The sequence below is a fragment of the Eschscholzia californica genome, unplaced genomic scaffold (genome assembly GCF_041429995.1).
Source record: "Eschscholzia californica isolate CP2 unplaced genomic scaffold, dmEscCali1.0.p SCAF_6, whole genome shotgun sequence".
NCBI classification, from domain to species: Eukaryota; Viridiplantae; Streptophyta; class Magnoliopsida; order Ranunculales; family Papaveraceae; genus Eschscholzia; species Eschscholzia californica.
In genome coordinates, this window is record NW_028238483.1 from 38,521,516 (window position 1) to 38,536,984 (window position 15,469).

The window sequence follows — 15,469 nt, forward strand, 5'->3', positions numbered from 1 at the left end:
TACTTCCATGATCTTATTGGTACAATCTTCTCATCATCTAGTAATGTCAAACGTGTAATTGTCATGGAAATGATAAATATGCTTCATTTTAAAAGGCAAGGTTCATTGGTAGACAAGGTGGTGACAGAGGCAATGGAGAATCTATTCAGAAAAGGAAAAAAGAATGCGACATTCAAATGAGAAGCAAAAGGAAGAAGGAAAAAGTAACAATAAAATAAGCTAAAGCACTAGTCGAAGAAACCTGCATTATAGCATGACTAAAGGGTGTGTAGGAGGCAGGTGCTCGAATGAAGCGATAATGACAAAAAAAGAAAAAGGGAAGGAAATAAAAAGAAGGTATTTTAGAATACCTTTATCTTCTTTTACTCTTCTTCTCCTTCGTACCCAGTATCGATCCCTTGACCTTTGGGGTAAGATTAACCCATGTATCTTTACCAACCAAGCCAAGGGGACTTAGGTGATCAAATAACAATAAAATTTGGATCTTGTTTCATTTCAAAATGGCACTTGGAATTATAAGCTTGTTTTACCTAAAAACTACAAATCAACTTTGTTTCCCTACAGTCTTCTTGTCCTCGGTGGTTCTAAAACAACAACCATAGAATGCCACGATCACTATTGAGCTAAAACAACGATCATAGGGTGGAATTTTGGTTCGAAAACCCAGAATTCGTTCACGACCGTCCGATATCTGAATCGGTTTGTAACTGTCCGACTGAAAGAGCTTAAGCGGACGGACGAGGGGATAGGTCCTTATCCGGTGATCTGACCGAGTCTGCCTGCTTGTATAGTCTGCCCGACTGAACCTGTTCATACATGTCCGTTTATCCTCGTTGTACCCGCCCGCTTATATGATTGATTTTAAGTCTTTATATATGTAGAGTTAGCTATAACCGTTAGATTTCGAGAGTAAAAATATACTCCGTATAACTTTAGAAATCACAGTTCTTAATCTTGTCTTTGCCTATTTACTTCTTTAGTTTTTCTCTCATCCAAAATCTCAATATCTCATCAGTAACCTTAGAATCCACAATCCAAAGATCGTAATCCGTGAGAAGAAGAATATAACATATCGTAATCCTTGAGAAATCTCATTGATTATCTTTTAATTTTGTATTCCTTTATTTTTTGGAATTGTGAATTGGGAGTTCAGAAAGTTGTACTTAGCTACTAAAAAGTTTTAATTTCAAATAAAAATTTCTTTATTTGTTCATTAGTGATCGACGCCCGACCGATCGATATCCGGTTTGCTCGACTATCAAAATGGACACGGACGGACACTTTGTTGGAGAAAAATCTGAAATGTCTGTCCTTTTTGTCCGGATGTCCGAGTGGACACTTAGGACTTGTGTTCGTTCCGCCCGGACCGGTTGAATTAGTGTTCGTTCCCCGCCCGTCCGAACCGACTCCCACCCTTACCAGAGGTGCAAGGAGTAATTTTGGGCCTGTACTTGGCGTACCTACAAACAGATATACAAAAAATAATTTGGTGAGGCGCCTTTAGATGCTCCCCTTAAATTTTGTTCAAAAAACAACCCAAATTGACCACTTGACAATTTGGTGTTTTGGGGACCATGGACTCACTATCACTGTCCTACTCATCTGTTTTCAACATGACAAATTTTACCACATCCACATGTTCGGGACAGAGTTAGGTGGGATTCAAAGTAATTCCCTTGAAGATTACGGATAAAAGTCTTTTTTTTTTGTTGAATAAATTACAGATAAGAGTTTAAAGGGCACCAACAATCACTTAATTTTATTTATAATAATATAGGAGTATTATTTATGAATTACATGAGGCATATCTAGAAGGACAAACTAATCCTATAAAACACGAAAGTATGGCCTGTTTGATTTTACAATCAATTGTTTGGACTATAAGTTGATGCATAAAGAATCCATGAAACTTCTAAGCCACCTAATTCAAGGAGGACAAAAAACATCTATGGAACCACTAGAATGTGATTTGGGAAATTTTGAAGGTGCCCCTAATGAATTATTTTCGTTGAAAAATAAAACCAAAAGGAATGAGAAAAGTTAGATCCAAACGTCAAGAGATGAAAAGTGAAGAATCGGTATAGAAAAACCTAAACAAGTTCCTAGAAAATTTGGAAGACACTTTTTTTTTTTTTTCTAATTCTTCATTTCTTTCAAAAGAAGAATTGTCGACATTTTTTAGTTGTTGAAGACGCCAACAAAAGAAGCTCATTTATAATTCTGTGGAAGCCTTTAGAACTCCCCACATACTAGTAACTGGGCTGAGCTTGGAAAGAAGAAGTTGCATCCTTCATTATAGTTTGAACAAGCAAACTATAATGAATTCATTTCCAACCAAGTAGAAGTTGAGTTGTGGATTTAAACTTTTCATGAGATGGGCCAGACTTGTGTTTTGGGGCTATTGTCGTAAAATTGTAATACTTCCCCACGCACTTCGTCCACCCGAAATATAAAGGGGAGTTTCAAAATGCTAAAGGCGCCTTCCCAAGGTAATTTTGAGGAAGAGTATGTGAGTAAAGGAGACACCTTTATTTCGATTACACCACTCTTTTAACGTCAAATACACTTTCAACTAAAAAAAACGTCAATTACGCATGTTTTCAAATATACCAATTTTCATGAATTTGATGTTCATATTGTATAACACAACCATTGAGTGAGTTATTGGGGAGATAAGTAATGACCGTCTGTTTCAATGGACTAAAATATCTTAACAAATTTTTTAAAATCTTTTAATAAAGGAACCTAAATCCTATTTTCTAGGGAATCAAACTTGTGTCCTCGTGTCCGACAACCAGAGGTGGACCTGTGTGTAAGCCTGGGTCATTGCCCAGACTGGAATTTATACTTTGATTGTACATAACTACATATATAGCACATATAGACCAATAGCTTAGTAGTTAGGACTCTGCCTTGTGCACTGGAGGTCGAGCCTTCTACTCCCACTACCGTTCTGCCCTTAAGCCCCTGTCAACAACTACACCAAAAAGTGGTAGACAACTACATGAATGAAACTGTACGTATACATACCCATACACATACACAACTTAAACGACTTTTTCAAAGAAAAGTTTAAGTAGTAAGTTTTGATTAGCCATTGAAGAAAAGATCAACTTCCATGGACCATTTTAGAGCACATTTAAGTAACCTTGCTTGCTTTGTTTGACCTTACTTACCATTCAAACATTCAACACCAAAATGTTGGTCTTACCAGTCAACACCATAAAAAAGCTGGGAAACAAGGTCGAGAAACCCGCCCATGTCCACTACCTGGCCTGGTGTGAGAGAGAGAGAGAGAGAAAATAAATACTCTACCACCTTACTTTCTCTCACTAGAATCAATTTAAGAAAAACCCCTAATCTCCTTTCAGTAGATTCAAAACCCTAATAATGAATCCTTCAATGGAAAATTTAACTCAAGAAACCCATCTTAAATCCGATAATTTCTTTACTTATGACTCTCCTTACCCAATTTACGCCATGGCTTTATCTTCATCTCCTAATAAAACTCATCGAATTGCAGTTGGTAGTTTTATTGAACAATTCAATAACAAAGTAGAAATCATTTCATTTGATGAAGAAACCCTAACTTTCAGAAATGACCCAAATCTCTCTTTTGAACATCCTTACCCACCAACAAAACTAATGTTTAATCCAACAACCTCATCATCCCCAACAAATCATCTTCTTGCTTCTTCTGGTGATTACCTTCGTATTTGGGAAATCAAAGAGAATTCAATTGAACAGAAGTTAGTACTAGATAATAGTAAATCAAGTGAATTTTGTGCTCCATTAACTTCATTTGATTGGAATGAAACAGAACCAAAAAGAATTGGTACATGTTCAGTGGATACAACTTGTACAATTTGGGATGTTGAAAGAGGAATTGTTGAAACTCAATTAATTGCTCATGATAAAGAGGTTTATGATATTGCTTGGGGTGAAGCTGGGGTTTTTGCTTCAGTATCTGCTGATGGGTCTGTTAGAATTTTTGATTTGAGAGATAAAGAACATTCAACTATTATTTATGAAAGTCCACAACCTGATACTCCATTACTTAGATTAGCTTGGAACAAACAGGATTTACGTTATATGGCAACTACATTGATGGATAGCAATAAAGTTGTCATCTTGGATATCAGGTAAATCAATCACAACTTAGCTACAAATTAGTATAGTTTATGATTTCATTCATTTTATGATAGTTTTGATGTTTCAAATTTAGGGTCACATTACTATACAAATTTATCGAAGGACGATGAGAAATAAACCATGTTTGTATAATGTAATATGATTTCGTACATTAGGTAATTATGTAGCGACAAAGTACGGTTTGCTATTTATATCTGTTTAAGAGTAGAATCAAATTTTATGGGTATAAGAGAGACAAGTTCCGACGTAGTTCATAACTATATATAGGTATAAGAGAGGGTTTGATGTAGCGTGTCGGAAGACTACGATTATACTAAACGATAACTTAGCAATGCTGTTAAAAAATGCAACCATAATAGGTCATTAGCGAAGCCAAGGTCGCAAAGCCTGTCTTGCTGCCCTTGGTGGACTTAAGGCTCCTGGATCAGGTGGATCATCTATGTACCAAACTTTGTGCTGATATTTAGGAGTTATTCCTCCTTAGCTTAAGGGCCTCAACTAGGCCTGAACCCTTGACCACTTCGTCTCTGGCTTCTCTGCTACTGGTAATGTATCAACAACCTGATGCCTTAGATTTGACAACTATTAGAAAGAAGCGCCAAAATGTATATCACATTCTTTTTTGGTTTGTATGAGATATGGAGTATGAATCACATCCCAACTACAGTAAGGTATTCTTAAGACTTGCTTAGAGATAAAATACTTCAGAGTTATTCTCGGTTCGTTCTTCGTTCATTGTTTTTTGCTTCTGCCTACAATTTAGGTCCCCAACTTTGCCGGTAGCGGAATTGGACAGGCATTTAGCGAGTGTGAATGCGATTGCATGGGCACCCCAAAGTTGTCGTCATATATGCTCTGCCGGGGACGATTCACAGGCCCTTATTTGGGAGTTGCCAACTGTTGCAGGGCCAAATGGGATCGATCCAGTACTTTCGTACTCTGCTGGTTCGGAAATTAACCAATTACAATGGTCAGCTCTTCAACCTGACTGGATTGCAATTGCTTTTGCTTCAAAATTGCAACTCCTTAAAGTTTGAGGTAATTAGGCTTTGTTGCGTTGAATTATTTGAGTAGCATTTTAATTTTGTAGTATAATTCCATGTTAAGGATTCAATTCTCTCTCTAACTGATTTGACTTTACTAGGCTAATGGGTCATTGCATATCATAATCTCGCAATTTGATTAACTTATTTTTGTAATGCTACTTGGGTAGCTAAATCATATTAACTGGGATTTCAACGAAAAACATTATAATTGGCATTGGGCATTGAACTAAGTCATCTAAACTACCGTTACCAAAAACCCTACTTCCCTTTCATACCACTTTCCGGATCCTCAGTCCAGCTTCTGGGTACTTCAACGAATTGATATTCAGAATTTGTCATCTCGTAACTTTCAGACTTAATTCACCCAAAAAAAATTTAAAAATCTACAAGACTAACTACTCAAGTAGTTAACTGCAAGATATTTTAATTAACTAGTTAAACTCTTCAGATTTTTTAGTTCTATGGTGAATGTTGGAATATAGGATATATCGTATACACATCATACAAAATATGTATATATATATGTCGTGAAGAAATGATCTACCGTAGCATACCGTATAGGCTGTATAGTGAACAAAGTAGCATACCGAGTACTCTTACCTACCCGTATCTTGTACTGGAGTGATCTGACTTACAGTTCGCATTGATCTAGGCAATAGTTTAGTGTTCCTGACTTGAGTATCTAAATTGGTCCTTCCTTTTGCCAATTGATCTTGAGTTTTTAAACTACAAACACGCCTTCTTTAAAGATCCAGTGGTGGCAACAACAATGAAGTTCCATGTCTGTTTTGTTGTCTTGTTTCAGGTGTGAAGTTTTGATGGGGAAAAACTTACCGACTGCTTTTAGATTATAATTTGGGAGCTTGGTTTTTTCGGCATGGTTCAAGGATTGGGCTCAGGTATTTACAGAGTGTTAATGTAACTACAATTAGGTTGTAACAAATCACCATGACTCTGTTTTCTGAACCAGTCAATGTTGGTAGTTTATGAGCCATCACACATTTCTCCATGTATTATTGTTGCTTGTATTTTGACGATTAGATCTTAATGAAGTTTCTATTAATCATTGCGAGTTTCTGGTACATCTTGTGCTTCATATTTATTTGATCATCAACGTTCCAAATTTGAGAGTTTTCTCGGTTACAACAGGAAAGACCTCATTGTTAGGCTGGGGCATAAATTTGATCAACACGTATTTGGGTCATTTACAGGGTGGGAATAAAATCTAAACCTCATACTTTTCGTTAAATTTTTTTATTGGGATATTGTGAGTGAACAAAATCTCTGTTGTTCTACTTCATCTTTTCATCCCATGAATATATAAAGGTACGCTACCACATATTCAAAAACTTCATACCCATGTCGGACTCCATCGAAGATTTAGGTGGTATTCTTTTCCCATTCATTGCTTGGATCTAACTTGTCTCTATATTTGAATTATCCGACTCAAATGAACCTAAAGTTAGTTCATATAAACGATTCTGACATCACGAGTCAAACAAAAGCAAACATCTTGAAATCTAATAGAGTTAATTCAAACTTGGTGTTAAATTTCATATCTGACTCGGAAATAAAACAAATACACCTTTGCCAGAATTGAAACATCATGACATGGTATACAGTGCAATTAGCCCATAAATCACATACCTATAATGGTTACAAGCTTATAGTACTCTATCCCTATATTTTATGGTTAAGTTTGAGAGACCTTTTGGATTAATGTGTACTCTATGCCTATATTTTATGGTTAAGTTGTCATTTTCTCAAGATAATCATAATATGGGCATATCCCTCGGATTCCTCCAAAGACAACAATAGATAACCCTTGGAACATGTTTGACTAATCCTTTTATTTTTATTTTATTTTTCTTATTTTTAATTTATTTATTTTTTAACATTTTCTCTATATACTTTTACTTCTGAAAGTACCCAAACTTAATTTGACCTTGAACAATGAACATACTTGATTCATGATCCTTAGCTTGGTTGAAGATTAGGTTCAAAAGAAAGTTTATACTTGAGAACTTACATTTTTTTTCATGATAGTTTCACATTATCTCAGAGAATGTTCGTTGTCTGGGCTATAGGTCATAAGTGTAAGTTCGAGCTTAACAAGCAAAAAGAAATTAGGTACACTCGCCCCGCCTTAAGTCAAGAACAAAACCAGGTGGCAATTGAAGATTGCCCTAGGTAGCAGAAATAGCAAATTATATATGACTGTCCACCTACCAGTTTCAAAGGTTTGATTTCAAAAACTATATGATGGTACTAGATTTCATTGCCTAACAATAATTTAACATGACAGCAAATTATATGCAGATTTCCTGAAAACATATAGTAGGTGATTTCTCTCACTGTTTTAGCTAAAGAAAAAACACTACAAACAAGAGAATGGGCCATATGGATCTCAAGAAAGCTAATCTTGTAGATTTAATGAGTATGTGATTGATATATTATATTTTTGGTTGTCTGTTGTTGCATATTGTATAATATTAAGTTGTAAAGTTCTTCAAATATTTTTATGCTAAAACAACAAAATAGCAGATACACAATATCCTCTCCTTGAATGTTTGAGAGGGCGTAAATATCACGGCCTTTCGGTTCAATTAATGAACATTATAGACTATATATGTGTGTCGGTGTGTGTGTAACCTAACCCAAATTAGAATCTCTATTCTGTTATTTTTCATTATCCCTCTCAAACTTTGGAAACCATCATCAAAATCATGAAACTTTTGAAGTTTCAAATTATGAAATCATCTTGTTTTAGCATTGAAGTTTGTAAACTTGTACTACATTATTTACTACACATGCTAGAAGGTATCAAGTTCATGATTTTTGTAACACTTTATTGTCTTTGTCTTTCAAATGTACGCGAACAAGTATATAGTTACGATAACGAAGAACATCGAGAAATGGATTCGGTTTATGATGGTGACGATTCTTCTTCGGTATTTCCAACTTATGCAAGTGAATTATTTCTAGAGCCATTGAAAAAGAAGCTTCCAATTGTGGCATTTGGTGATTTTCTTGAAAAATCTATCAGTAATGGCAAAGATTGTTCTCATTTTGATTGTGTTGTTTGTCTGAAATCTTTGGAGAAGAGCCATGAAATAAGAGAGTTATCTAATTGTTGTCATGTTTTCCATAGGGAGTGTTTAGATATGTGGATAGATGAATTCCACTTGACATGTCCCTTATGTAGAGCTAAGTTAATCTCTTGTCATGGAGAACAAATAGATGATGATGAAGGGGATCCATGGAAGGTAGAAAGGTTGCAAGTTTTATTGCGCCAAGATCGATAAGGGATAAAAATTGTTACACCATTTTCTTGATTGTTGAATTTTAGATCTTCAATCAATCTAGCCGCAGAATTTGTTGTCATTAATTGTATGTTACCAAAAAAAAGAATTAATAGAAAAAGGCTTTATAAAAATTTGGTATTATTTCAGAGACGAATACAAAGTTCTCAAAAATAATTTTTTATTATGAGAATATAACACATTTACTCAAAATGAATATTTGGTCCAAAATTGTGATTATCACGGTCAGGAAACATTACTCTAGTGATCCTATGGGTTGAGCAGATCCTTTAGGAATATCTAATTTAAAACCAATTTGCAATTAGGGCAAAGGCTGTGCTTATTGCCATATTATATTGTAAGTATAACAGATTTAGTCCAAGCGAGATGACTAAATAGTCAAAATATGAACAATATTAAGGGTAGTTTTAAAGGCGCGCCCCTTATAAGTGTTTTTTTTCCTGAGATAAACCTTATAAGTGTTATAGGCGCTTTCCTCGAGGTAAATTTGAGATGGAGTTTGTGAAGGAAGGATAAAACTTATGGGAGGCTCCTTTAAATTCCCTAATATTAATACGTGACGGTTTAGTGTTATTCGATCTAATAGATAGATTTCGCTCTATCCAGAATAATATCAATCCAATCCATTTTATGAATAAAATGTGACTAATTAACCAACCAACAAAACTATTTGTTACAAATAACATCTTGTTGTTGCATCAAAACATAGAATTTTGCTCTACATATGATTGAATTTCATCGAAAAAGTCTCTTTAACTTTAACCTCCTTTGCGAGTAATTTGTAAATCCGCTACTGCCGCCATTCAAGAATACAGAGGAATGAGAGTTGTATGATCCGCATCATAAAAAGAAAACACATGTTTGCATGATCTTCATTTATGATTGTTGAGCTTCTCAATATTGGGTCTTGGCATTGATGCGTTCAAGTAGACAACATCCAAATGTGACGCTCGCTTGAGTACCTCGTAATGGTATATTCCTTTTGGATAGTGACATGATGTAAACCCGAAATTAAACAGTCCGATATTCCATAAACCAGTGATTTGGACAATAATTTGACAATAGTAATTTAAAACACCCAAATGACCTTGCTGGGAAGTAGATGCATTGTCAAGTGGGCTACCCGGCCTTAGCGAAAGAGTTATTTTCTTTTTAAAAACATGTTCTTAGACTTCTGATAAGTTGGGAGTTTCAGTAATGTATGTTATGAAAAGGTGGAGGTTTCAGCAATGTGTATTATGAAAAGGTGGGATTTGAGTAATTCCCCTTCCCGAGTCAGTTTTGAGGCTTGAGGTTATCAAACGATAACCATGAGCTATTTTGCCTACAGAAACACTGTAAGGGTTTGTGCTCTCTCTCATTCTTTTATGTTCTTGAGATTAATTCAATCAATCCCCAACCCTAATTTCATGTTCTATTTGTTGTTTGTATCATAATTAATTAATCCTTTACGATTACAAATAATCAAATCTTTTTTACTTTGGTCTTTTTATTTCATTTTGATGCATGTTAAAAAATCTTCAACTTCATAAGATAACGATTAAATACAATAAGGTGAATCAAAAGAGTTTTTCCTTCCAATTTTAATAATCCCCAAAACATTTTTTTACCATTATTGAATATCAAGTTTCTGTTTTTATTTTACTGTATGGGTTATTTGGAAACCTAATAACTTCACAAGTTATCATAATCTTTTGTTGATTTTTGAACTTTAATTTAAACTGCTTGTTCTTCCTTTTAAGATTTCATTGACATTTCAGGAATGGGATTTTCTTCAACAAGGATTTTAATGATGGGAGAACCGGCCTGGCCAAAATACCCAAGTTGTCGACGAATTGTAAGATTTTTTAGTTCATTGACAGTTTGACATTCTTAAGCTGTCTAGGGCCTTGATTTGTATGGTTTGGTAGAATGCAAAACTGTCTGAGTGTTACTTGATTGAGTCTGACTTATTTAGTCATTGTAAGTTATTTCAGACAATACACTCTTAAACCGGACTGAAGTGTTCGGTTTAATAAGAACCAAATCAATTGAGTGTCTGAGTCAACCATTTGGACGAATTAGAAACCCCAAAAGTCGAAGAAAATAATAACTGTCTGAAATCTAACGCAAACCCATTAGGTCCCGAGTCAGATTTGAGTCCAAAAAACGACCTTAACGCTCTCTCGAGCAAAATGCAGCATGCCGGGACATTATTAAAATTTGATCGAGTATCAATGTGAACCTCTTTAGTTTCATGAGTCACGTAGAATTTGAATACCCGTGTAGTACAAAAATCGTGATGAACCGATACAGATAAATGCAAATGTAAGTATGTAACTTTCAAAGTAAGGATTTCATAGTCATGTCTAGGTACCGGATGTTGTTAAAGGTAGCTGAGTTCCATGTATGATTAATAACTTTTTATAAGCAAATCATTCCATTTTAGAAATTCAACAATACAAACTCGTCTTCACTTATTTAGTCACTTAATGTCATTAACTTGATGTTTCCTTTATTTCTTTGGTATTTGTAACAACTAAGCTTACGAACTAGTCTATCTAAATATATCATCTTAATTTATATCTTTGAATTTCCGTGAAGTAAGTCATATTTGTTCTATTAGTTAAATGCTCCCCGATTTGAAGTGTATTCGTATTAATGCATCTCATTCACAGATTTGAAAATAGCTCATAGTAAGTTTAACCTTGCCAACAACCCTTGGTTTGAGTGGTAAGAGGTATAATCTTCCACCTAGAGGTCAAGGGTTCGAGGCACACGCTAACAATTCAAAAAAAAAAAAAAGTTTAACCTTCATACATCGAAGCTAAATTCACTTCCGCAAATGCTTTACAATTTGATAGTACCATTGTGTTCTCTCATTTTGTTTGCTATTTGCGTTCCCTTCCTTCGTGTACTCAGGTTCCATCTTGGCGCGTTTGAATCTTATACATTCTATTTTTGCTTTAAAAAAAGAAACAGCATCGCCGTGACTTCATAGTTCATTCGAACTTCATTTTGTTGCTCAACTTGCTTTCATCACTTAGGTTACATATTTCATTTATGCACTCTCTGATTCTTCAATCTGATTATGTTTGGAGCAAAGTCTGAAAATGCTGGTTAATGAAGCAAAAGCTCAAAATTTACAATTTTAACTTACCAGCTTGTTGTTAAGTTTGTGGCCATCCAACTCAAAACCAATTGGCAATGAGTGGAGAGGACCTATACTTTATATTCTTGATTGCTAGTTACCCATTCTCCCATGTGGGACTATTCTCACACTTGTATCGAAATTCCGTTAACGAATCAATAGAAGTTGCATAAAATGGTTTATTATAACTTGCACGTAATTGGATTTTTCATGTGTTTCACTCCACAACCCCGACCTATCAGTCCTTGTAAACCTTAGCAGTTTTTTCATTCTTCGACTGTAGAGACACGTTGATACTAAAGCAGCCATCAGGTCATGTTATCCGATAATGTGGTCGCATTAGTCAAAGCACACTAGCTATATAAAACTCATTGAACACCTAAAATGTTTCATCAATTTTTCGAAATTAAGTAATTAACTTTAAGTTGCAGGAATACTCTGAGCAAGAGTATCACCCTGTTCAATAGTAAGCTGAAACCAGAATTTGTTCTTTATCCAGATGCAACCGCAGAGAAGCTTTCGGGTGATGAAATACAGTGACTGTTTGGCTATATTGAGGAGGAAGGAAGATGACAACGACCCAGTTTGTTCGGTTTGCTTAGATCTTTAAAGAAAGAGGATAAGATCAGAGAGGCCCAGTTTTGGTTATGGTTATTCAAGGTATGCCTTTAACTTTATTAGTAAATATTAAGTACGAAAATTTTCATTAAGATAATTACAATTTTGAATGCCATTTTTCAAATTTGCAGTTATAACTTTCCTTGTAATTTTGATAAAAAAGGCTTCTGCCTTGACTTTATTAACTCACGGCCGATATCATTAAATGCAAACAAAAACAGGGTTATATTAGTTCTAATATGCCATTTTCGCACTCCCTCACTCACAATTCTCTCCTCCTATCTCTTGAACTTTGTAAGTAATGATTCCTTGTTCTTTCTTCTTGATTCATTGTAAGACTAGACCTGTGTTAATTGTAGTTCGTGATTACTATCGTTTGATTTTTGGAAAGATCTTTCTTTGTAAAAGTAATGAAAGATATTTTGATGAATATGTGATTTATTTAGTGTTCTGCTTTCACATTATTAGCCGTTTCCCAATTCCAAGTTCTGAAAAGTTTAAAGGGAAAAAGTTCATTTCTATTGATGAATTATGTCAAAAAATTTATTTTCATTTTTGTTAGATAGGTTAGTAATTGAGCCATTTTAAGTTTTAGGTTATGATTTTCCGACTTCTCAAGTTCATGTTAGAGGTGATTTAAGAACCCATACTATAGTGTTTACATTATATGTCTTGATTTAAAAGATACACTTTTTTTTTTTTGAATAATATGATTGAATTAGAAAAGAGAAAAACAAAGGATTTACAAGCCTAAAAAGGCGGAAGCTGCGATAAAAAATCGCCAAGGCACCAAAGCCGAGCCCAAAGAAAGAAAAGAAAACAAAGGAAGCAAAACCAAAAGGGAGAAAAAAGACACAACCAATACAGAGACCCGAGACCCTCGACCCTCAAGAGAGCGATTCTACATCGACAAGATAAACGCCCCCCAATTTCCCACGATGTCCGAGAACCCTCTATATTTAACCCTTGGCATGTTACGACTCCAATGGTACACAAAGCATTTGGCTGAAAATATTATATCTTCCGTTGTCCCCGACTTATTGGAAAAAATCGCCGTGTTCCTAGATTTCCAAATGGCCCAAAGAATCGCCTTTGGAATCATGTTCATGACCGGGTTTCTCCCTTTGTATCCTCCCCACGCTGCCAATAGATCTGAGACTGAGGCTGGGGTTACCCACGAGAATCCCAGCGAGTCAATAAAATATCGCCACACATGGTAGGCTATGTCGCAATGAATAAATAGGTGTGGACCTGATTCCTCATCTTTCTTGCACAACGGGCACCTATTAGGGGTTGAACAACCCCGCTTTCTCAAATGATTGGAAAAGATACACTTAAACCTTAACATGATTGTCCTTTCTAATATTTTTCATAGAATTTGCAGGGAAAAAGTTTTCTTCAACATGAGTGCAAATGATTGGAAAACCGCATATACCCAAGCCGCAAGAGACAAATATATCAATTATATGTAAGAAATATTTCTTTTATATATGCGTTTGAAGTGCTTTATTAAACAATTGTACTACAATCAAACTTACCCTAATTGATGCTTACTCATAATATTGTTTCCATGTTTAGGGCTCGATCATTGGTTCTAAAGATTGCAATTTTGGGCGATGCCCGGGATGCAATGCCTAAACTTGTGAAAATTGCTGCAAGATTTTGAGAAAATTGCCTACGACAATGCCTCAACTTTGGTAACTCTTTCGCTTGTCTAATTTACTTTCATGTTCACCTAAAAAAAAGTAGAACAACATTCACTCGTGTTTCTTACTTGCTTTATTCCGATATCTATACTTAATTGGTTCAAATGCTGTATCCATCTTTTTTACATAACACCATGTGGGTGTTCAACCTTCCGGGAATAAGAAAGTTATGTTCCAACAAGTGAGTTGGTGGTTCCGCCTTCGGTCGCGTGGTCAAGGTGCTTAATAGTTGATACACTGGAAGATATTTCCGCGTAATGCAATTACTAAGATCAGTCCAAAAGTGTGAACAACTAGACATAGTAACCACGGTTCTAAAGGAAAATCCAACTCAAAAATGGAAACTAGAAGAGAACTACTAGAACTAGTTAAGGATTAATGGAGCTTCTAGCCGCCCGCATGGACCATTGAGTGGTCTTGAGACCTACTCATGTACTTGCAGGCCCGTTCTTCACGAGATCGGCCCTTCATCTCCAAAGTTCTTGCAAGTTGTCTCTATAACCGTTCAAACTATTATATTTGATATTATTTTGTCTAAAACTTCATTTTGTTGCTGAACTTGCTCACTATTATGTCTATGCATTTTAATTTTTATCAGTCGGATTATTTAGCAAGAGTGAGTGTGTTGATTCGACATTGTGGAGGAAGTCCTCGGGGTGATGAAGGAACATCATATGGAGGTAAGAAGCGGCTCACAGTCTTGTTTTCTATTTTCATTTTCCATCTCACACGACGAGCGTTAAAGTTCAGTCCTCGTATCTGAACCTTTTCATGTCGCTTAATAAGGCAAACAGGCAATGCTATATCGACTCCATTATCACGTGGTCCATTTAGTGTGAGCTAGGTAACATTGAGAGAAGATATGAACGAAGGAATAAGGATAGATACTGATATCCATTAGCTTCTTAAATTTGCAGAAAAGATCAAAGGGAAATCGATACCAACTATAAAAGAGGATGCCCGTGATGGTTACCGCCAATTCCGCAAGGATAAGCTTTGGGTGGTCAAATTCGAATATTTGAAGAAAAAAGGAAATGAGGAAGAGGGCGATAATGAACCAACTTGTTTCATCTGCTTAGAATGTTTCAAGGAAGGCGACCAGATCAGAGAGCCTCGTTGCGATCATGTGTTTCACAAAAGATGTATACATAAATGGATTGACGAGGGAAACTGTACTTGTCCCATTTGTGAATGTGATCTGTAGATTGAACATGGAAATGATGGGACAGCCTGAAGTTTTGGTAAGTCTTTATCTTGGAACCAGACATAATCCTCACTGAGAATAAATGAAAACTTTTTTTCCCTTTTGAGCCACCAAAATATGAGATTATTACTAATTTTATATATGTGTTGAAGAGTTTATGCACTTTGCACTTTAATATCACCATGATCTAAACACGTAGTCATGTACTTCGGCAGTTTATTATGAAATCATGCAGGTAAATTTCGTCTGGTAGATACCGTAGATTGGTGCAGTATTATTAGCCCGGAAAC

At 35.4% G+C, this 15,469-nt stretch overlaps 2 protein-coding genes and 1 long non-coding RNA gene across 5 annotated transcripts; all 3 read left to right on the plus strand.

Moving 5' to 3' along the window:
• Nucleotides 1-3,170: 3,170 nt before the first annotated feature.
• Nucleotides 3,171-6,264, plus strand: TTG1 (Transducin/WD40 repeat-like superfamily protein). 2 transcript variants are annotated; one of them, XM_086649531.1, is made up of 3 exons: nucleotides 3,171-4,142; nucleotides 4,916-5,190; nucleotides 6,004-6,264. In XM_086649531.1, the coding sequence occupies exons 1-2, from the start codon at nucleotides 3,391-3,393 to the stop codon at nucleotides 5,187-5,189; spliced, it is 1,026 nt and encodes a 341-aa protein (XP_086505657.1). In that variant the 5' UTR covers nucleotides 3,171-3,390; the 3' UTR covers nucleotide 5,190; nucleotides 6,004-6,264. The 2 variants fall into 2 exon arrangements, with proteins under 2 accessions (XP_086505657.1, XP_086505656.1); XM_086649530.1 differs by having other exon boundaries at nucleotides 3,261-4,142; nucleotides 4,916-5,688; nucleotides 5,748-6,264.
• A 1,849-nt stretch (nucleotides 6,265-8,113) lies between these two features.
• On the plus strand, nucleotides 8,114-8,503 carry LOC147534579 (brassinosteroid-responsive RING protein 1-like). Its single transcript, XM_086650142.1, has one exon. It carries the CDS (start codon nucleotides 8,114-8,116, stop codon nucleotides 8,501-8,503), a length of 390 nt encoding a protein of 129 aa, XP_086506268.1.
• Nucleotides 8,504-9,729: 1,226 nt separating this feature from the next.
• On the plus strand, nucleotides 9,730-15,295 carry LOC147534580 (uncharacterized). 2 transcript variants are annotated; one of them, XR_015227696.1, is made up of 7 exons: nucleotides 9,730-9,864; nucleotides 10,282-10,358; nucleotides 12,151-12,311; nucleotides 13,654-13,737; nucleotides 13,848-13,966; nucleotides 14,574-14,655; nucleotides 14,893-15,295. It is a non-coding gene; the product is annotated as an uncharacterized LOC147534580 (long non-coding RNA). The 2 variants fall into 2 exon arrangements; XR_015227695.1 differs by having other exon boundaries at nucleotides 9,791-9,858.
• Nucleotides 15,296-15,469: the final 174 nt, after the last annotated feature.